Genomic DNA, 22,150 nt, shown 5'->3' with positions numbered 1-22,150 from the left:
CCACGCTGCCAGATGCAACTTGCACCAGTAAGTTCCAGCTGATAATAATCAACACTGTTTGTGCAATACTTAACTAGAGGTTGCAGCTTTAGGCCCTGGACTGCTTAACTTCACTTTCAACAGAACACTTCCCCAAACTTTTTTGCTTGCATATGGGAAATACATAAATACTGTGTATGAAACTGTGCAGCAAACAGATCTTAATGAAATGTTCACGTGAATATACTTGCTTCTCCCTCATTGCAGTTATTGTTCATGTATGTTTAACTTGCTGATTTCACACACGGCTGTGCAGTCCTTTTGTTACATATTAACTTGGGACTCAAGCCTGCAAGATGCAGAGAACTCCTGGCCATGCCAAGCCTCTTGCAGGGCTGTGGGCACACAGGCATGCACTTGCAGCTCCAGCCCTGAGCCCAGACAAGCTTTCTGGAAGGAGATCCATGCTCTGCAACATTTTGTGCAATGGGTTTTCAGATGTTTAGATTAAATCTTATCCAGAACAACAGGTCTCAAGGACAACATAAATATTTAGGTATGTATTGTGGCAATTAATTACATTTTACAGTTATGGTTTTATTCGTTATTACAGTTAAGTGCAAAACCACTAGATTGAGACTAATACTTAATCTTTTGTGTGTTGGCTTCAGTGCTCTGCTCTGCTGCATGTATGTGGTTTTTAGAATTGCAGGTAATCTGTGCGGCTCATTGCCCAGTGCTGTGTGGATTGCATTGCTGCACTTCCACAACCCACAGCAGAGCACTTTGTGTGCCACAAGCTCAAGTGGATTGTGCTGGCAGTGAGATATGGGGGAAGCTTCCCTGGCATTAACTCTGCTTTCTCGGCAGATGCCCACCCGAATATGGACCAAAGCCAATGGTTACTCCCCATATTGGTGTCTTCTCACTGATTGCAACTGCTTTGGGCTACTGCACTTTTACACAACTTTTAAGTCAGGCGTTTACCAAAAGAGTATGAAGCCAATCTATTGCTTAGATTTTGGGAAATGTATCTTAATGAGATCAAGATGTGGTGTAGCCTGAGCAAACAATGTTTAATCACTGCTCTCTCTCTGAAACCTGCTTTGTGAGAAAAGTATGGGATTGGTCTGTGCTATAAAATCTGAAGTATTTGGCACAGAAAATGTACTGCAATTACTGCTTCTATGAAGTTGTTATCACTGTTTGGTATGTAAATGAAGACCGCAATTCTCCACTGTTAGCAAGGAAAAGCAAGGGATACCTGTAAGTGGCAAGGTTTAATTCAATCTAGGAGCAAGGAAACAGACTTCCAAAGCCACAGCCCCCACTGTTTCTGTGAAATCACCCAGATATCATTAAGCAAGCAAGGAGCTAGGCCAAAGTAACAGTTCTGCTCTAGTGACTGCTGGAGGAATCTTACTTTAATGCAAATATCTCTCTGTGTCAAAAAACTGTGTCTTTTCAAAATAAGCTATCACACTATTGGCCTTTGGCCCCACTTGTACAAATCAAACATCAGTTGTGCACAAACTTACCTGTAGATTATCTGAGCAGATAGGGATGATTTTAAGCTTGCCACAGCATAGAGCTGTGTGTGCAAAATGTTTGCAAGATTGTAGCTCCGGTTGTGTACATAAACTGAAGTCAGGGTAAGGAATTGGCAGCAGAAGGAACAACTTGGTGACTGCCTTGGAGCAATGGCCTACAGGTCAGCCGTTGTGTGTTTCTGAGGAACAAGCAAGAAAAAAAAGCAAACACGAAGGAGAAAGAGATTCTAGGAGTTGTTAGTGAGAGAGGTTTCTATGTAACTTTATGCACAATTAGCCAAGTGAGCAATACTAAGAAGTTAAGAGTTGTTTACCCATTAAAACAAAGTGGAAATAGTTAGAAGTTTATGTGACCAAGAGTGGACTGTTGATGACAGTGAAGTATTTTCCAAAACTTGAAGTGTAGGCTGAAGGAACCACGTGATCTACAAGAAAGCAGTCACAAGCACTCCATATCCTTCCTGGGAAAACAGCTCCTGTTTTGGGGTAAATGAGGCTGGGGTTGGTTGCATGTTAATTCTCCTTCATTAAGACGTGTTAGCAAGTCTAATTCTTTCTATAAAGCTTGGATTTCATTCTCGTTTAATACTAGGCTAAATCTGGAATAATAAATTCTCAAAAGCTTAGAGGTTCCAGTAAAATAAGATTTGTCTATGAATTGCGTGTTGGTTTCTACTGGTTATGTTGTAGCTTTGGTGCTCTAGGCAGTAGGAAAAGCAAGATGGGTGAGAAAAGAGCACGTACTTTACCAGCACATGGGATGATTTAGTAGAAGCTGTGACCTCTTACTGCAAACATTAGGAAATAATTATTTCTCTGGAGATCCTGAACTCCCTCTGTCCCCCTTTCCTTAGACTTCAGCACAATTGAAAACACAGCAGTCAATTTTGAATCATTTCTACTTGATTTTAGTACTTCTTTTAAGGGTTGGGAAATGGTAGATGTAGAATGTTGTACACGGCATCTGATGGTAGTTATCTGAGTGTTTCTCAGAATATGATCTGAATACTGCATGAGAGCTGCTTATCAACTGAAAAATAGGACTTCTGATAAATGAAGTATCTTCTCTTGGCCTGGGAGGATACTGTAGTATATCAAACCTGGCTTGTTAAAACAGAGCATCTTGGACGCATTGGTTAAAAAAATATTCAGGAATACATTTGTGGATCTTCAGAACTTTTAGAGTTAAAGTTTTCATATAAATCTTGTCTGTGCTAGGAAAATTCCCCGATGCTGACAGGGGGTGTCACCAGCAGCTCAGCTCAACATATGCTGCCTATGGCAAAGCAGGAAGACCCGCTGCTTTGCAGGCTGTGAGAGCAGGTTTTAAACCAGCAGATTTCAGCATTCTGGTAAAGGTTGGCCTCTGCACACTGCCCATCCAATTACCAGTAAGGCTGAATAGCTATCTGAACACAGATTGGTTCACCACATTCTTTTCTGCATAAAAAGAAATCGGATGGCATCTGTATTTGTGATTATACAGCACTCTCAATATCCCTTCACTGAGACTTTATTTGTATTATGTTTGTGTTGAGGTGGAAATTGAAACAGAATCAGCCTCCCCCAATGGCACATCTCTGTCCCTCCAGCTCTTTCCAATTCACAGCATTTCTGGCCAGCTTCTGAGACAAATTTGGAGCCTGAAGCCATTTCAGGAGTCCTGTGGCTCCTGAAAGGAGGAGTTTCCACTTTCCTACCTGTGCTTTCCTCCCTGCCCTTGGATGTTTATCTCCACCACATGCTTTGCATCAGCTTGGGGCAGCCAGCAAGCTGGCTCATCACAGAAGCACAGAAGGAGTGAGGTGGGAAGGGTAGAGGTGGGAAGGGGCCTCTGGAGGTCACCTGCCCAACGTCTGCTTTGGCAGGGACACCCAGACCGGGGTGCTAAGTCCCACATTCATGCATATTCTGGAGATGTCTAAGAATGGAGACTCCACAGCCTCTCTGCATCTCCTGCCAGTGCTTCATCACCCACACAGGAGAAAGATGTTTGCTGATGTTCAGTCAGAGCCTCCTGTGTTTCATTTTGTACCCACTGCCTCTTGTTCTGGCACTAGATGACACTAGAAGAGCCTGACTCCAGCCTCTTGGCACCCTCCCTTCAGGTAATTGTGAATATGAGGAGATTCCCCTCTTCTCCAGGCTGAACATTCCCAGCTTACCGCCTCTCCTCACAGGAGAGGTGCTTCAGCCCCTTCAGCATCTTGCTGCCATTCTGTTGGGTCCTCTCCAGTATGTGCAGGTCTCTTTTGTACTGGGGACCCACAGCTGGACCCAGCACTCCAGGTGCAGCCTCACTAACACTGAGTTCAAGGAAGTATCACCTCCCTTGACTTGCTCACTGTACTTTCCCTGGTGCAGCCAAGAATATCATGAGCACATGGCCAGGTAGTGGCATGCTCTTAGTCGTCACTTCTCCCATAGAAACTCAGATTGAAGGAGATGAGCTGAACAGCAGCAGGTGGTCCATGGGGAGCAGCAGCATCTTTGTCTTGCTGTGGGATAAGGGGAGAGCAAAGCAGCCATTCCAGTCCCAGCACAGAAACAGAGGGTTTGCTGAATTGTGCAATGAAAATCAAGAGGTGGGAAGAGATCTGATTCAGGAAGCTGTTGTGTTCAGTATTTCCTAAGCAAAAGATGGCCCTAGGATAGGATTGGTGCTTCCACATCCAGCTTCATAACCTAATTATATACCCAGAGTACTGAGGGAAAGGCTGCTAAGGTTTTTTGCATTAGAGTTTCATAGCCTGCACCTTATCAAGGCCTTTTTAAAAGGGCCATAATGACTGACAGAACTTGAAGTGTCCATGTGTTTCAATGTTTAGACAAGGACAGCTTGCCAATGTAAATTAACTTCTGTAGTAAGAATGTGTTCAATCTTTCAGTTCAGAGCTATCCTGTGCTGTTACAACACATAAATTGTCAGCCTGACCTGCAAGCTCCAGCTTAGAAGATTAATGGAATATCATGAAAATAGGCAACTGAGTCTTAAAACAGGCACTTTACTCTGAACTCCTTTAAAAAACCGGATGCTAGGGTTTGTCCTCTGCACTGGTAGATAATGGATTATTTTCTCTGTGGGTGCACTTTTTATAGCTCTCATCACCGTAAGCATCAAAGTGCCAGAGAAGTATTGATGGATTTGTCCTCGCAGGCCCATAGGTTATAAGGTACTGCTCCTATCATCACTTATTTTACACATATGGCACTTTAGCTGAGACAAGTATGCTGGACTGCCAAGGTCAGAGAGAAACAAAATCCAGAATCCCTCTTTCCTAGTCTGTCAGAAAGGCATCTCTCCAGTTTGAGATGTAGTGTTCATTTTTCCACATAATGTAACATTACTTCCAGGTAAAAACACTGGTTGTTTAACCTCAACTCATAGGAAAAAGGGTTTAGGAGCCACCAGTCAGAAAAATCCCTCATGGCACTAGTTCTTGTTGCCCCTAATTAGGGCAATTGCTCGATTTTGTACCTTGGATATACACAACAGACTCTATCCCAGGCTACTTGAGTTAGATTCTCTTCCTTATCATTATCGGAGGACAACTGCAATAGCTTACAGAGACAGGTAATATTCATTACTTGTACTGCTGCCCAGAAATAGATTATAACATTGGAAACGTTACCAGACTGCATAAGGAAATTTCCTTGACCGTCCTTCTGATAAAATATCTAATTCAGTACATATGGCTGTGTTTCACAGGACCAAATACTAATCCAAAAGTCGTAAGTTGGTATGTATCTTATCCCATGTCTACAGAAATAAGTTTTCAAGTGAGAATCACTTATAGTGTGTTTTCTACATCTTTAAAATTAAGTAACTTCTTTTCCTGACAGAAGGAACAAGCAGTTTGATTAAATTTGACATTCATGTTTTTACAAAAATATCCCTGATTTTAGTTTTACTAGTGAAGGAGGTAATACGTTGACACAGCACCAAAGAAAAAGAGAGGTGAGTATTAGCTGGAGGCTTATCATTAGTTTGAAGTTCTCAGATAGGTTAAATTCATAGCATATATATTTTTTAAAAGCCTTAATACTGTGATAAGAGATATTCCCAAGCATGCAGTTGCTATTGTAGCACTTCACTGGCATCCACTCTAATCAGATTGGTAGTTTTTATAGCTTTTCCACTCTGTAAGATTTTTTTTTTTTTTTTTTGTAAATTCAAACAAAATCTGTAAGTTATTAACAAAATAGAGATCGAATTAGCAAGTGGTTTTTGTTTCTCTCTCTCTCTCTCTCTCTTTTTTTTCCCCCTGGAAGAAACACTGCAGAGATGATGATTCAATCTTTTTTACCAGAAATGCGTCCATGAAGGTTTCTTGTAGTTCAGGCCATCACAAAGACATTATGTTTGTCATTGCAAAAAGAGTCTAAACAAAAGAAAGTGTTGATAAGTAATTGAAAACACCCATGTGATTCTGGAAGCACAAGCCAGCCTAGAAGCTGCCTTGGGTTAAACCTGATGCTCCGCACAGATTGCTGCCTGCTTATCCCTTTCTTAATTCCAATGAGACACTCTCTGCTCTCACCTCAGGAACACACCGAAAGCTGTAATTGTTCAGGGCTTTCTGCCCTGTCCACTGTGGAAGCAGTGAAGGTAAACAGCTGCCAAGAACCAGCTGGGTATTGCTATTGCATCACATTGGGCCACTTATTCTCCCGAGACCTGTTATTTTATTCTAATAAGCATCAGGAGATCTTATATAACTCTGCATAATTTTTCCCAGTATGGCTTTGCTCCCAGGGGAGCACTACCCACTTCACTTCTAAAGCACCTCCACCTCTTCTGGTGCCTGTGGGACTCTGTGTTCCTGTGGTGTTGCCGTGTCCTTGCTCCCTTCTGCAGAGCCATGAGTCAGGCAGGGGTGAAGGGCAAGGCTTGTTCCTCCTCCTGAGCTGTGGTGTGGAGCAGTGAGCAGAGGCACACAGCCATAAAGTCACAGAATAAGCCTAGTTGGAAGGGAATCACAAGCATTATAAGTCCAGTTCCTGGCTCCACATGAGACCACCCCAAATCCAATCCCTCTGAGAGCGTTGTCCAAAAGCTCCCTGAGCTGCAGCACTGGGGCCGTGCCCACCGCCCTGGGCAGCTGTTCCATGCCCACCGCCCTCTGGCGGTGCATAGCACGGAGGGGACACTCCGTCCCCCTGCCCAGTGGCAGTTCTGGACCTGGGGCACCCCGGGGCACTGTTGGCCTTCCTGAATGACAGGGCACACTGCTGCCTCACGTTCAACCTGTTGTTGACTGAGCTCCCCAGATCTCTTTCAGCAGGGCTGCTCTCCAATGAACTGATGCTGGGAAATAAAATACAATTGCCCCGTGCTATTGCTCATCAAGAAAAATCAATGATGCCTTCCCATTCCTCAGTCCTGACCCTGCACCTACTGTAGCTGGTTCTCAGATCTCCTGCTCGTCAAATCCTTTTCTGTATGAATTTATCTTTCTAATTTTTTATTTGGCTTCCTGGTTGTCTAACAGGCACCTTCATATTCCTGGGTAACTTTGGAAAGCTGTAGTTTGAAGCAGAGAAGCTGGGACATCAGGGTAATTATGTGGGAGGGGAAGGAGGCTGATAAAGAGCTCCTAATTGTCACTCTTACATGCTATTATTTCAAGGAAGGAAAAGAAATACAGAATGGTTGTAGGCAGTTAGACAGGATAGTGAGGGGTGTGACACAAGGAGAGATGTGACATGAAGGAATGGCAGAAAAGGCCATGGAGAAAGATGGAAGAGAAGACAAAAGGCAGCAGGAAGAGATGACAGTTCCAGCTCGCAGGGCCTGTACTCTTTCCTCTCAACTATTCATATACTCTATCCAGTGCAATTCCATTTAACAGAAAACCTAGAAATTTTTTTTCAAGAAAAAAGAAAAATGTATGTTTTAGGAAAAAAAAAAAAAAAAAAGAATATTTTACTAAACTCTTTTCCTTCCTTTTTCTGTCTACTTTCCATTTCCATGGTCACTTTTCTTCCTATCTCTTACACTTTGTAAGGCACAAAATAAAGGTGGAATTCAGCCTTCCTAATTGGTAGCTGGAAGTCTTCTTTATGTCTCAGCACAATGATCTGTTCATTGGGAACTGCCTTTCTGTACCACCAGCCATCTCTTCACGTCACGCTGCCTGAATAATGCCTCTTGAGGATGACCAGGAAGAATAGCATCACAGCCAGGCTCTGGGGGCTGTAAATAGCATTATGCCTGGCTGAAAGGCTGAGGCCATCATTAAGTTGCCTGCAGCTGGAGTGGTGTAGGTGGGTGAGTAAGAGCAACTGGGAGACGGGACAATGGTAACCTGGTACACAAGGGTCATTTTTCTTTGGTGGCGTCGTTCCGCTGGGCTATTGTGCTCACCCTAAATTGCGTCTCTGTGTTCAACAGAGCTGAGCAAGCTCAGTGAAACAACCTCAGCAAAGCATATCTGAAAGATAATGTTGGATGATTAGAGCAAAAAGAACAGTTTATTGTGTTGTGATTTAGACTGAGCTGTGGTAAACTTCTACTTTGCTCAGTAATTGTCTTTAGCTATATTGAACTGGTTGTGAGTTAAGGGCATACTGCTAAGTAAATGCAACAGGAACTGGACTTTAGAAAGTAGTATCCCAGCTCCCTATGCACTGGCAATAATGGCTTTCATTGGGTAAATTAAGAAGTTAATCCATTAGTTTAACCCAGGCTGTCTTTTGAGTGTTTTCCGTAGCAACATGATTCATTTTCTGGAATGGAATTTTTCTGTGCCAGGATGACAGAGCTCTTGAATTTGGAAAATCCCTTTCAATTTGTTATTACTGATTTGGTTACAGAAATACACAAATGGAAAAATCCTACATTAATTTCCCACACAGTTTACATATAAAATGGACAAAGAATATTTAGTTTGGGTTTGCTTACAGAGCCACACTATTCTTCCCTCATTTCTAAACCATACAAATAGAGATCTTGATCCTGCTCCCATTGAAGTCAGAGGGGGAGTTGCCCTTCACTTCAGTAGATATATGACTCAGTTTAATTCCCCCTGTGGGACCTGTCAGTGTGCAGAGATTCCTCGGAGGTTAATTGCTGGCAAGAGAGTCTTTCCCTGGGATGTAGAAGGAAGGTGCAAATTTCAAAACTGCTGCATTAGCTAAATACTGCAGCCTAGGAAAGACATTGGTGTTTAAAGCAGAGATATCCTACTTTAGTAATTCTGCATCTCAATAATTAAATTTAGTCACTCGTTAATTTAAAGGATATGTTACTTCCTTTGCCATCTTGCCCAATATCTGTTGAAGTATGACAGATGTTTTTGTTATGTTTCCCTGGATGTATTCCTTTTGGCTTTTTTTCCCCCCCACTCTTTTAAGAGTACAATTTAAAAAAAAAAAAAAAAAAAAAAAAAGACTGCTTTTAAAATGGACTTTTAGGTAGTATTTACAAAAGAACCACAAAAGAAACAACAGAGCTGTGGGAGTGGAAGAGAAGATTTCTTAACTAATCAGGGAGAATCATTCTTGTTTAGACTTTTCAGATTTAGATGAATTACTTTCTTATTACTTAATTGTGCTCACTGCTATTGTGAGAAAGCTAAAATATACATCACAACTTATTAAAAGTTTTTGGGGCTGTTTCTTCATTATAAATCTCAATATTCTTTCTCCCATGTCACATTTTTTGTAATCCTTTCCCACCTGTATTACACTTGGAATAATCCTTCTCATTCCTTGTCACATGCACATTAAACCTCTTTCAAATTAGAGACTTTGAGCTTCTAAAACAAGTGTTTCATTTTTGTTGCGAGAAGTATGATCACCATTATCAAGCCATTATTAAAAATCTTATACATATTTCAATCCAGATATGTTTTTCTTGCAGTACTTTCTTTTAATAAATGACCGTACTTGGTCAACCTCTCAGCTCCATCCTTTGTTACTTATCTGGAGACCATCTATGAGCCTGTAGCTAACAGCACACATTGCTGGTTTTTTTTTCAAAGGAACCTGTAAAAGTGCAGTACATTTGTTCTTCTTGACGTGTTTCAAGCATTCTTAGGGACAAATAATATTAATCTTCTCAAGAATGTAAAAAGCTGGAGTTGCCACTTCAAAAACACCTATTTTTTCCATTAGAAATGTTGGTGATATTTTGCTTTTCTATGATTGTAGAAAATCCTTCATACAAGGAAGAGTGATTTACTGAAACTTTGGTTCGTGACTTTGATGGAACACTGCACCTTGATTTTCTTTGAATATTGCACGACAGGTAAAAGTGCTGTTGTTTATAAGGTCAGAAGAGTGATCTGCCTTCTTTCTCTTGGCAGCTGTGTTGATACATTTTGGTTTGCATCATGTTACTCAATGTGACTGCACCTGAACATACATGCAGGTCTGGTTCCCAGCCTTTGAAAAAAAATCACAATTCAGATTAAGAAAAGACTTTGGTAATTATTAGTCTGCAGTACAGAAAGTTAATCCTGTTCTCAGACATAGCACGCTCTTTTAGTGTCTGTTCTTCACGTTGCACTCGTATGGAAGAACAGACTATGACTTGGTGATTCTGCATCAAGGAGAGGTGAGTTTGAGCATACGACCATCAGAATGTCTGTTATGAGCAGATGGAAGATGAAAACTGTAACATTTACTTTTAGGAACCTTACAAATGTCTGACTGACCAATTACTACTATTCCTGCAATTTCAATTTTCTATGTATTCCTGTCATAAAATTTAGTGACATCTGGGGAATGCAACATACAATTATATTTTACCTAATCATCAAAACGGAGTGTTTTAGCTCGGTTTTGTAAGGAAATTAAGTTATTGTGACCAAGTCTTTAGTCTGTCAATACCTTCTGCTGTCATTTCTGTCTCCTCAAGCAGTTATTAACAGGCTGGTGAGCTTTAGGTACATTTAATAGAGGGATTAAATCTCAAACTTATCAGAGTTTCTTTAGTTTTGTGAACACTGTTGGGTGGATAAAGGAAGGACCTGAAGTAGTGGCTCAGTTCACTTCCCGCTCAATTGTTTTTTCTGCTTTTTTATCCAGCTGATAGATGGTAGAACTGAGCACTCCCCTCCTCTGAGGGGACTTGTGGATTGAAAAGGCCCCATCTGGATTACTTTGTCCACATCTGGAGTACTGCGTCCAGATCTGGGGCCTGAGCTCAAGAAAAACATGGAGCTTTTGGAATGGGTCCAGAGGAGGCCACAAAATTGATCAGAGGGCTGGGGCACCTCTCTTATGAAGGCAGGCTGATGGAGCTGGGCTTTTTTAGGTTGGAGATGAGAAGGCTCCGGGGATACTTCACTGTGCTAAGGCTACTCAGAAGGAAGATACAGAAGTATAGGAACATGAATTCAATGAAAACTGGATTTGAATTGCTCTATTAGGAGTTTTTAAGGGACAAGCACAAACCTCTAGAGACAGTAGGGAAGACCATTTTGCAGTACTGTTGAAAGCAGTTTCACAGTTGACATCTGATAGACACATCCACTGCCTCTTTGCCATTTCAGCCCTGAGTTCCCCCTCAGAGTCTTCTTCTTCCAAAGACTTAAAGCAGATACGTCTCATTTGCGCTGACCTGAGAACATCTCCTGCATAGTCTCAAGATGGCTTAGATCACCAGAATCACAGAATCATAGGGTTTGGAAGGAGCCTCTGAAGACCATGTAGTTAAGCACTCTACTAAAGCAGGTTCTCCCGCATAGGTTGCACAGGAAAGCATCCAGGTGTGTTTTGAATATCTCCAGAGAAGAAGACTCTACAACCTCTCTGGGCAGCTTGTTTCAGCGCTGTCACAGTGAAGTTTTTCCTCATGTTTGTACGGAACTTCCTGTATTCCAGTTTGTGCCCGTAGCCTCATATTCAGTCACTTGGTACTACTGAGAAGAACCTGGTCCCATCCATTTGATTTCCGTCCTTTAAATATTTATAAACACTTGTGAGATCCCCTCTCAATCTTATGAACAGTCCCAGTCTCTCAGCCTTTCCTCGTAAAGGAGATGCTCCAGGCTCTTTATCATCTTTGTGGTCCTCCGCTGGACTCTTTCTAGGAAATCTCTATCTTTGAAGTGGGGAGCCCAGAACTGGACACAGTATTCCAGATGTGGCCTCACCAGGACAGGAGAATCACCTCCTTTGACCTGCTGGCCACACTCTTTGTAATGCATCCAGGATAGCATTGGCCTTCTTGGTCACAGGGACACACTGCTGGCTTCTGTCCACCAGGACAATCAGGTCCTTCTCCACAATGCTCCTCTCCAGCAGATCAGCTCCCAGCCTGTACAGATGCATGCTGTTATTCCTCCCCAAGTGTAGGACTACACCAGCCACGGTCACTACAGACATTTCCAGTCTTACTCTCCATTTGCCTGTGCCCAGCACTGTAAAGCACCCAATGCAACAGTTCACCCACTTGTTTGAGTCATTCCTAGAACTTCACTTCTCCGACAGGTGTACACAAAGCCAAGCCAGGCAGGTACCAAGCTGTGCCCTCTGCTGACTGCCCAGAATCCTGTTGTCACTGCCAGAGTTATTTGCCGCCTCACTTGACCTACATCCCTTAAGCCCATTTATTTGCCTTACCCCCTAAGTACACCTTGCCTTGAAGAGAACGTCACTGCTACTCTCCAGAGATGTAATTACAGTGTGCAGAGTCACAGTCACAGTTCTGGAGGACGGGCTGATGGCCTTCATTACTTTGTCAGTCTGTCCTGCTGTGAACTGTGCTGCCCCTTTGTCATTGTGCCTTTGACCTGAGTCACATTCAGGCTGTTTTAGTTATACTGACAAGTCCAGTCCGCGTGTAGGAATATGCTAAACCGTAAACAATTTGAGAAGGAAGTACCGATGTTTATGTGCCTTTGCCAGGCATTCTGACATGGGGCTGTAAGACAGTCTCACACTTTTTTTTCTATAGTATATGAACACTGTTCAGAGGTTGGGTTGTATCAGTGAGTTCACACTGCTATGTCTGAAGAAAAGCAGCAAAAATGTGTCTGACAGCAGGGCAGCCTGGCTCTAAACAAACTCTTGGAGAAGAGAGGGCTCAGGGAAGACCTTACTGCACTCCACACTGCCTGAAAGGAGATTGTGCTGAGGTGGGGGTCAGCCTCTTCTCCCAGGTAACACCATTAGGACAAGACATAACAGCCTTAAGTTGCACCAGGTTGGGGATTAGGAAGAACTTCTCCAAAAGTGCGGTTGAACACTGGAATAGGCTGCCCAGGGAGGTGGTGGAGTCACCATCTCTGGAGTTTTTCAAGCAATGTGGAGATATGGTACTTAGGGACATGGTTCACTGAGCAATACTGGTGGTATATAACAGCTGAACTAGATGATGTTACAGGTCTTTTTCAACCTTTGTAATTCAATAATCCGTAGCAGTCCTTATATAGCACTTACGTCTTTGAGCAAATATATTTAGGAGAATACACTGACTCCTTCCCCAGTGGTTGGTACTGTAAACACTTTGGGGGCCCAGCGCAATCTAAATATCAAATAAAAACGTGCTTATCTGTTACGGATTGCAAGGTTAGGCATATGCAGATAGCCACTGAGTACACTTCGAAGGGTCATAAAAGACCGCCAGGCATCCGGAGGCTTTTATTTCAAACATGTGGGGCTTACCAGGGCCGCGTAAGGAAGAGAACCCTCGCATGCTCGCTCAGACTCTCCGACAGCATCGCGGAGGGGCCGGGGGAGCGGGGTGTCCTCGCTGCCGGGGGTGTCCCTGGGGCCGGGCCGCCCCGCCCCCCGTCCCCGCCCCTCCTCCCGCCGCGGCGGCCGCTGCCATAGCGATGCGGGAGCGGGCAGCGGCGGGGCCGGGTGCGGGCAGCGGGGCCGCGCGGCTGCCCCCAGGTAAGGGTGCGGGGCTGGGCGCGGGGTGGGTGCGCGCTGCCCGCTGAGCGCTTCCTTTTCTTCCGATTCCTTCGCATTGCGTTTGTTCTCCTCCTTCCCCATGCCGTCCGCCCGTTCAGGTGCAGAAAGCGGCTTTCTTCGGGAAGTTCTCTGCCGGGAGCAGCGGTGGGTTCTCGTTCTTAGTTTTATTCTTTTTTACTTTCTTTTTTTTTTTTTTTTTTAAATTATTATTATGATTTTTCCCCGAGCGGTGCGGGCCGGGGCCCGGAGCTTTGTCCGCTCTGCGATGCGGGATCGAGCGGAGCCCCTCCGCGCAGGGCGGGCTCACGCTGCGACCGTGTGAATGGAGGGGATTAAAAGCGGCGATGCGGAGGATCTCCGGCGTCTCTCTGAAACACGAGAAAACCCTTTTATCCCCGGAGGTTCGGAAAACTCCTTTTAAAGTTGCACTCGGGAGGGAACCGCCGGCCCCAGCGCCGCCGCGCTCCGTGCTCTGCCCCGCGGCTGCCGGCCCCATTCTCATGGAGATGCGCAGCCCCGCTGTGCCCCGCGGGGGGGGGAAGGGACCGCGGCCCGGGGGGGCTCAGCCTCCGCCCCGCCTGGTTGCCCGGAGCCACCTCTCCCCCTCTCCGAGCCCCTAGGCCTCCTGGCCCGGGAGCAGACAAAGAGGAGGAGGGGGCAGCGCTGTCTCCAGTACCGCCGCTCCTCGCCGTGGTCGGGGGACGAATCCCCGCAGCCCGTGGTGCCCCGCGAACCCCCGCCCGTTCGCCCCCACGAGTCCCCCCTGGAGGCCATGTGGGTGCTCGGCTCCCGGACACTCCTCCCGGTGCAGCGCATCCTGGTGGCTCCGTGGCACCGTATTGGTCGTGCCACCGTTGCAGCTGCTGGCACTGCCTGAGGCCAAAGCTGTGCACCCCCTTGTCACTCCGGAATTACCTGCAAGGGAACAAAGGCAGCTGGGCATCGTGCAGCCTCCCCACGGCACCAAGTGTTGGGAAGACATGGGCCTTTCGCTGTTGGAGTGCAAGATTGTAGTCCGTGGCCACGCTCAGTGCTTTCAATGAAACTTCCCATCTGTGTTGCCAAACAGTTTTTTTCTCTCTAAATATGTGTGAGGATTACATGCAGTGTTCTAAGGTAGGTGTGGCAGTACTACTGAACTTATTAGCTCATTAAGCTTTAGAAAAACAAGCACATACTTAAATTATTCTGGTCTCTTAAATTGCCAACAAATGCAATTACACTTTGAGGGTGTTATTAATGTCCTCTTCCTGCTGCAGCACACCTTTGTGCGGCTGGAAGGAACTCCTTGAGCTCACTCATGTCATTATTTCTTACAGTGAGGTCCAAACTTCTTCTAGGAGGGGACTTTGTACCGAAATTTCCCTAATGGTCACCTTTGTGTTCTTGGCACAGGCGGTGCAGCCGGAGGAGCTCAGCTCAGTTGGTGAACGTGGGAGCAAAAGGAGCTCAAGTGCAGCAGATGTGGGCCAGGCAGCGAGGGCAGCTTCTGGGGATGGTGGCGTGGCTGTGAGCTGCCCCAGCCTTCAGCTCCATGCCTGCAGCATCGAGGGCATGACCACATTTCAGAATGGCTGTGGGAACAGCAATGCCATCACTTGTGTCATGATGGATAATAAGGAGCCTCCGAACCTGATGACCTCTGTCAGTCACAATGGGGGGTACAGCACCAGTGATGGTTGTGAAGAGGAAACACAAGATGAGAAACTCAGCCCTTCCAAAATCATGCGCTTCTTCTCCACTCCTCGGAAACGAGCAAATTCCAGCTCTGACAGGCCTCGCTCTCTCATTTTGATGGGTAACTCTTCTACGTGGAATGCTTTATCTTCCATCAGGAAAATGGGGTCTTTCAAGAAGCTGAAATCATCTGTTCTTCAAGGGATTCAAGCAAGGGAGTGCCCCGATATCCTAAATGAGAACGGTGTAGGCAAACACGACTCAAACGGGGCAGTGGTGAGAGTTCAGACTAACAGGTATTCCTATTCGGGGCCTTTGCAGGATTTCCAGAGTGCAGTAGATGGTTTGGCATCCGATTGCTCTGATGCCGAGGAAAGCGATGAGTCCTTCCTGAGGAACACGCACCGCTCACGCAGCATCCGACGGGCTTATGGTGCCGGCCGCATCAACCTGCTCGACACGGATAAGGCTCAGAGCCACCACAACGGCACCAGGCCAACATCTCCTGTCCTCGCAGAGCCAAAGATCTGTGAGATTTTGGTGAAGGACTCTGAGAACAACAGGATCATCTATCGGAGAAGCAAAAGTTCAGATAATTTGAACTTTCTGAAGAAAAGCTCATTCAAACGGAAGTCCACCTCAAACCTTACTGACCTCAAGGCTACGAATGAGAAACAAATGCCAGCAAGGACTGTGAGCGTTACTTCTGCTGACTCAGACAAAACAAATGGGAACCCCGAGAGGAGATCTAAGCGATGGAAGAGCCCCATCAGGGCGAAGGATTTTGACCGAGTTCTGAAGCTTGTCAGTAATGTTACAGAGGGTGCATGGAAGAAGGATGGCCCTAAAAGCACGGCTCCTTCCCCCAGTGAGCAATCCCAGAGAACAAGGTCAAACAGCAGACTGCATGATGACTATTCCCGCAGGGTTTCCAGTAGCACAGATCACGACAGAAAGAGATGCACCTCCTCAGTATCTAGTCTAGATTGTTCTTCACCGGGAACACCTTGTCTACAAAGCCCTGTGGCTGCTCAGGATAAAGAGGCTGAAATGAATGTAGCTCGTGCTGAAGACAAAAACCTCAGGACATCTTCAGGTATCGCAGAATCTGATAGCTTGTCTCCTACTCTGAGTGACATCGGGCCATTTCCCAACGAAGTGTTTGATACGGACTCGGATGAACCGAAAGCCCCCCAGCAGTTTATATGTGATGCTGAACATCCTCACATCCCTGTCAGGCCGACCGCTCCAAAACCTCAAAGCTCCAGCATGGAGAAAGTGATGTGCAATATGGACTTCCAGTGCTCAAACCATCATAGCATGCTGTCGTTGAGCTCCACAGAGAGTGAGGAGAGAGGCGAAGTTGGGCCAAAGCTGGGCAGGAATCCCGTCTGCTTCCAGGATGCTGTGCAAACCGTGTACTACGATGATGGAAATGAGGACAGTGGCATCAGCAGTCACTCTCAGCTGAGCCTCAATTTAGCCCCTGGTGCAGAAGAAAAAAAGGAAGAGGTAAGAAAGAACGCAGAATCCTTTAGAAATTTGATATTTATCCATCAGGTTTTCTCTTTATTAATGCAAAATAATGCAAACAATGCAAAATAACCAGAATACTAATGGCTATTGCAGCTCGTTATTGCTAAAATATGCTGACAGCAATTATTTTCTTTAATATATTCTCTTTGGAAGCTAACATCAAATTATTTTCCCTTTGTGCATTAGCATCCAAGAAAGTTTTGGCAGCCAAGCTGTTCATGTACATTTTCAAGGGCAGCTTATTACACCCTGCAGTTATAACAGCTTGTCATGTGGGCTTGTCAGATTGTACCAGCCCGGGCAGGGTCTGGCTATGTTTCTTCCAAGCCAAAAGGTCCTTAAGAAGCCTGTACATTTGGAAATAGTGTTGATTCAGTGTGAAACACTTCTCCCGTGGAAGCCTTGCAGGAACAGGATGATATCTGTAGAGCAGTGTGTCTTGAAATGTATGATACAGAAGTTTAAACATTCAGATGTTGTCAATGTTTTCCTTGTGTGTTGGTGGCTATGCTGAGTGTAAGCTATTCGGATATTTGCTTGCCAGCTTTGAGCAGCAGAATGTGTTGCCGCTGAAGCATTAGAGAAGCCACCAGCACCCCACTGTATCTAACTGGTATTTCATACCCCCAATAGATCAGTAGCTGTGCTGAAGTAAATGCAGACCTAAAACTGAAGCCCTGTGGAGGGTCTGTGTGAAAACCATTTACAAAATTAAACTGCCAGTGCTTTTAAGCCACCTTGGTTTGACTAAATGTGTCATTTACCTTAGGTATGCACACACTTCAGCCTTTTATGCTAGTCTTATGTCTGTGAACCATCTTACTTTTAAAAGCCTGGCAGGGATTTTACAAACTAACTGTGGATGGTTACAGAACTTACTGATACTGCCAGTCTGCTGGAGAAGAGCAGGTTTGCTTACTGTAATGCTTACAACTACAGTAAGATTGGAAGATAAGCCCAGTATGTACAAACACTGGGGTCCTGGGATCGTCCCTCATCCAAAGTCTCAGGGCTGCAACATCCATCCATCCTTCCATCCTTCCATCCCTCTATCCTTCCACCCATCCACTCATCTTTCAATACCCTCACATAGGGGTGTGTTCAGGGAGACACTTCCACACTTCCAAGGGGGTGAGAAGCTGTCACGCATCCATGTGCCAATGATGTCTCTTAGGAACAAAATGGGAGGATTAATGCTACTCATCTACCATCTAGTGGTGATCTAGGCTCATGACACAAGAGAAATTCAGCTTGTTCCTCCCCTTGACTCCCCAGAAACCAGTACGCCTTTCAGAAGCTCTTAAATAAATTTTACCCATCCGTGTTGGATGGGTAAAAGTTACTTCAGTTTTAGTTTTAACACCACATTCTGTTATTATCTAGCATGCAATTTGAACTTAATGTTATAATATATTTTAAGTTATTTGTGAGTGCAATTTAATGCTCTCTTAAGTTGTCTAGAGTATGCTGTGTGCACTGGTAGCAGCAGCTTGTGTGGAGAATGCACAGATGGTGTAGGATGGAGCCCTTCAGGAGATGAAGGAAATGACAGTGACAACAGGGATAGGTCCTGTGCTCAGCAGGGCTGCAGCAAGGGGACCAAACCCCCTCCCCGTGTTGCAGGCACTGCACAGAGCAGCCTGTGTGCGGCTGTATGGCCCAAATGGTGCAGCTGCACCCAGATTTGCGTTCTGATCCAAAAAAGCAGTGTTTTGGGGGTGGGTGCAGGTACAGATTGGAAACATGAGGTGTGCGGGACAGTGTTACTGCTGTCATACTTTGCAAGGAGTGTAAGTGCTGCCCTCTCTTCTTCCAGACCTGCTCCCCATCCCATGCAACCCTACAGCCATGGCACTCAGCATGAGCGTGAAGCAGGAAGAGCAGTGTGGTTTCTCCCTGCCATGTCTTTGCAGGGTTTCATTGTACATTTACTCCTCCTCACTATTATGCATAAAGGTAGTTTGGTACCAGAGATGCCAGTTTTTTTTTAACTGGAGCTTATTCAGCCCACAAGCACTGTGGCAAGTGCCACATACTCACACAGTGAGGTCATTGAGGTTTGAACTTTCAACTACATTTCATTTTTAATTCTACCTCACACCTCTGTATTACAGAGCTGTACCCACCCAGAGCATTATTTCCTTGACAGTCAGGTGCTTGATTTGTTCTCTGCAATTGTTTGAGATGCAATGCTGAGCAATGCAAATCCAAAATTTTAAAGACTGAACCTTAAGTTCATGGGCAAATCTACATAGTTTCCCTGTTTCACACATCTTCTTTTTTATGCGGAAAAGCCAGCATGTAAAAGCCATTAAGATCCCTGTGGCTCGGAGGTATATTTCTCTACAAAGTTCTAACCAGGCAGGCTCACAACTCCATGCATGCCCAGATGTGGAAGCTACCCAGCATTTCCCTAGTGCTGTGAAGTTGATTTCATGGTATTCTCACAAGGGCATCTACCAAATCATTTGAATTAGTGTCATGTTTTTTTTTCCCCACCATTATTCAGACTTGACATCTTGTCGCTGCTGTCCTTTGGTTTCAGCTGAAGACTGGAGAAGGTGAGCTGTTTGGCCTTCTCAGTTGCTGGTTTCTGCAGGTGGTGATTCCTAGGGAAGCGCTGACTAAATGCAGCGTGGCTCTGTGTCTCAGCATGCGTTAAACTATAGGTGTGAATCACCAAACTGGTCTGTGACAGTCCTTGCTCTCCCAGTCTCTGCTTTTGACAGTGTCTCCCATACCCCAGTATGCTGCTTTTAAATAGCACCAGGAGATGCTTAAGTACAATTTCAGATTTGGATTGTTTTACATAGTTTATATTTTCCTGAAGAAAAGTCCCACATCAGTGTACAAAACAAAAAATTCTCTTTGAACTGGTTTATGTCAGCCATGAGCTGCAAAAACAGCACACTCTTCTGTGCTTGTGACAAAAACCCAGCAGTGAATTACTTGACATATTACCTGTTTCGCAAGCTCTTGGAGCACCGGCTGTTTAAGTTGCCTTGTTGGCATCTGGCTTCATGTTACACTAGACTTTCTATTACTTAAATGCAACACCTTATCTACGTGACTGTAAGTGAATGATAGCTTGTATGTGAAGAGGTAATTCTGCTGTACTTAGCTGGGTGATATTTTGTTTGCAGATTATATTTTAACTGCTCTAGGATCAATCCGTTGACTCACTTATGTCCATGCCATGCAACATTTGGTGGTCCTACCTCATCCACACCATGCAGTCCCCTGGAGTTCAGCTGTTTGCAGGGTAATATGGCTGTAACCTGCTGTATCACAGGACTAGGATGGAGCCACTGCTCCCATCTTTTCCTTGCAGATCTCTGGGCTCTGAATATTGTGCACAGATGGCTTAATCTGGGGTAAAGCTCCTGGAAGAACTGTTGGAGTGGGAACATGAAGATTGAGCTCTGTCCTCTGTGTTCACCCTCTCACAGTGCCAGGTCAGCTGCTCTCAGCTTCCTGAGCTCTTAGTGTTGTTATTCATCTCCGGGTCATCCACTGTAGTTAGAGTGTGGCTTAATCACCTTAATTGGTATGACTGAAAATGTGCTAAACTGTGAAGGATTAAGTAAATAAGTGTGAGAACTTCAGCTGGGTTCATTTCTCCCAGCGAAGTGCTGAGCATTCTGGTGTGACTCCCAGTGCTGCTCTGGCCAGGGACAGCAGAGAGCAGTTCGAGGAGCTCTCAACAGCATCTCTGATGGCAAGCAAAGATTTCCGTTAGACTGAGTGGTGCTCTGAGCTCTGGGCTGCCTCATACGTTGCTACACAATGTTTCCACCTTAACGAGGTGCTCAAAGGACAGTTTCCAAGTGTGCTCACACAAGGCTCAGCCAGAAACCAGTAGTGTGCCTTGCAAAAACCCCAAACTGCAGAGCTGCTTACTGAAATGATACAGCACAGAGCCCTTAAAGCACACACATATCTTTCTTCCTGCCATAGAAAAAAACTCTTCCAACTCATTGCAGCAAACTCTGCCTTTCAGGGCAGCCTTTAATCTTTTGCTGCTGTATCTTCGGATAGGAAGAGCAAGGCAGTGGTGGACAGTAATCTGATTTCTGGATCTGTTTAAGAGTAACTCTGCAGTTCTGAATAAAATTGGCCATTCTTAAACACTGGTAGAGTAACGTGAGATTGTTATCCCTGCAAATTTATATTCTAAAAGGGGAAATGCAAATGGACTTCACTGTGTTTGTCCTGGAGGGAGCTGCTGCACTTCTCCTACCTTTACAGAGTGTCTCTGGTACTTGGCTCCAGTGCCCTGAAATTTTGGGTACTGCCAGGTGCTGCTCACACAGATCAGGACTTACATCCCAGGCTTTGGAGTGCTGCTTTGGGCTGCTTCATGTATCATAGAACCATAGAATATCCTGAGTTGAAAGGGACACACATAAGGATCATTGAGTCCAATTCCTGGCTCCATGCAAGATAACCCCAATCCAATCTCAATATATGAGAGCACTGTCCTAATGCTCCCTGACACTAGGGGCTGTGCCCACAGTCCTGGGCAGTCTGTTCCATGCCCACTGCCCTCTGGTGCAGACCCTTTCCCTCACCCCCAGCTGCCCTCCCCTGCAATGACACAGGTTGCTCAGAGGCTGTAGGATCTCCTCGTGGAGATCTTCCAAAGCTGCATGGATGTGGCCCTGGGCACTGGGGCCCCTGCTGGACCAGAGGTCCTTTCCAACCGCAGCCATTATGTGGTTCTGTGAGACCGTGATGTCTGAACAGAATGGAGGCAGCCACAGGTTTCCTCTGAGCCACCTGTGCTTGCCCTTTCTGGAACCCAGGGGCTGCTGAGGGTGGAGCTGGCACCTCAAGCATGGGGAAGAGGTGGAGCACAGCAGGCTCGGCTCCTCCAGCTCTGAGCTCAACCACAGTGGCCTCACCCTCACGCTGTTCTCTAGCAACTAATAGTTTGCAGACATCGAGTTGCCCAAGGCAGCTCCACCCACTGCAGGCTGCAGGCTGCAGGCTGAGACTTTTTCGGGACCTGCTGGATGCTTGGGTTTGGGTCTGGGCTCCGGCAATGAGACTGTGCACTGGAAGAGTGGGGAGAAGGGGAGCCAGGGAACCTCTTCCTGGAAAAATACTCAGGAGTCTGACAGCTTTTTATGTTCCATTTTGTTTGCAGAAAGTTCCACTTTCAAACTATAGTTAACATCTGGCTTCTGAGGTTTGCCAGCGGATGTTACAGTGGTTTCACCATGTAGAAGGAAGGTGGCTATTTTTAGTCCTCCTACATGCTCTGGGGTGTTCCAAGCCTTGATTTAGAAGTTTTATAGGGATTATTTAGGGGCTATTAGTGCTTGCATATCTTGAAAGTCTCAAAAGATATCAGTGCTGCTTTGCTGTATACTGCACACTAGCTTATAATTTAGATACTAACAGTGTTAGAGCATCATCCAGCTCTAATCCCCAAATCCAATCCCCAAATATCAAGACACCAGAAAACTAGAGGAAGCCATTTGTGTTTTTAGCACACATGCATTTCATAGGTCTGATCAGATTATTTCTGCAAAGCA

At 45.3% G+C, this 22,150-nt stretch overlaps 1 protein-coding gene across 2 annotated transcripts in view; it reads left to right on the top strand.

Moving 5' to 3' along the window:
- The first annotated feature begins 358 nt into the window (after window positions 1–358).
- SPATA13 (spermatogenesis associated 13) overlaps window positions 359–22,150 on the top strand; it is a 57,827-nt gene continuing 36,035 nt past the window's right edge. The window contains exons 1-2 of one of the 2 annotated variants that reach the window (XM_042868232.1): window positions 359–535; window positions 14,793–16,586. In XM_042868232.1, coding sequence (XP_042724166.1) covers window positions 14,952–16,586 — 1,635 coding nt within the window. In that variant the 5' untranslated portion in view covers window positions 359–535; window positions 14,793–14,951. Of the gene's footprint in view, window positions 536–13,514; window positions 13,542–14,792; window positions 16,587–22,150 lie in introns of those variants that run through there. The other variant, XM_042868233.1, reaches the window with a different exon arrangement.

The sequence above is a fragment of the Lagopus leucura genome, unplaced genomic scaffold (assembly GCF_019238085.1).
Source record: "Lagopus leucura isolate 7727_CA_CO unplaced genomic scaffold, USGS_WTPT01 Super-Scaffold_100001, whole genome shotgun sequence".
NCBI lineage: Eukaryota > Metazoa > Chordata > Aves > Galliformes > Phasianidae > Lagopus > Lagopus leucura.
This window is presented reverse-complemented; position numbering and strand designations above follow the sequence as displayed.